Below are 1,153 nucleotides of genomic sequence, written 5' to 3' on the forward strand. Positions count from 1 at the left end.
TTAATATTTAGTAAATCAATTGTATATGAAACAAAATTGTTGTGTTCGAAATGGTAAAAAATATATGTGGGCTTCGTCTTGTTTATCCCATTATTATTATTAATTAACATCTTTATTGACAAAATTAATTACAATTTTGCTTAATCTGAGGATTTCAATTAAGTCTTATTAAAGTGTTTATCCCAACTTTTATCCAGTGCTTTTCACTCATGTTCCCCCTTTTTTTTATCTTTATTTGTATTTGTTCTCAACACATTTTATTCTTTATGCTCAATTAGTATTAAGTTCTAGATATTAATGTTCTTCCTGCCCGAAACGCATTGCGTAATAGTGGCTTTAGGCATTGTATGTACTAGCTCTATCTATATATTGATCCATTAATGTAACATCACTTGTATGTATGTACCTTACCTGAATAAACATATTTATTATTTATTTATATTTATTTAACAGCTGATTCAGTCGGGGTGGTTGTGGCCCCTAAATCAGCACAACAACAACAACTGCGCTGTAGCTGCCCCTAACCCTACAGCAGCAACAACCTGTAGCTATATTGGAGGGTTGTGTTGGTGTGCGAGGTGAGGAAGATGAGTAACATGGAGGTGAAGGTAGAGTGCGTGCTGCAGAAGTTGTGTGGCCACCAGGTAATAGAAGAGGCAGCGCTGGTCGAGGACGACACCGTGCTACACAAACTACACACTCACCTCCACCTCCATCTCACCAAGAGTGCCAATGGTGAGTGTGGTGTGGCAGTACTTGGTGTGGCAGTGCTTCTTAGGTGGTCGTGGCAGTGTTTCTTATGTGGTCGTGGCAGTGCTTCTTATGTGGTCGTGGCAGTGCTTCTTATGTGGTCGTGGCAGTGCTTCTTAGGTGGTCGCGTGGCAGTGCTTCTTAGGTGGTCGTGGCAGTGCTTCTTATGTGGTCGTGGCAGTGCTTCTTATGTGGTCGTGGCAGTGCTTCTTAGGTGGTCGTGGCAGTGCTTCTTAGGTGGTCGTGGCAGTGCTTCTTATGTGGTCGTGGCAGTGCTTCTTATGTGGTCGGGCAGTGCTTCTTATGTGGTCGTGGCAGTGCTTCTTAGGTGGTCGTGGCAGTGCTTCTTATGTGGTCGTGGCAGTGCTTCTTATGTGGTCGTGGCAGTGCTTCTTAGGTGGTC

General features: G+C 43.0%; 1 protein-coding gene across 1 annotated transcript in view; it reads left to right on the plus strand.

The window, feature by feature from the left end:
* The first annotated feature begins 467 nt into the window (after positions 1-467).
* LOC123762067 (uncharacterized) overlaps positions 468-1,153 on the plus strand; it is a 24,812-nt gene continuing 24,126 nt past the window's right edge. The window contains 1 exon segment of the mRNA XM_045748319.2: positions 468-735. Coding sequence (XP_045604275.1) covers positions 588-735 — 148 coding nt within the window. The 5' untranslated portion in view covers positions 468-587.

This window comes from Procambarus clarkii, chromosome 34, assembly GCF_040958095.1.
Source record: "Procambarus clarkii isolate CNS0578487 chromosome 34, FALCON_Pclarkii_2.0, whole genome shotgun sequence".
Taxonomy (NCBI): domain Eukaryota; kingdom Metazoa; phylum Arthropoda; class Malacostraca; order Decapoda; family Cambaridae; genus Procambarus; species Procambarus clarkii.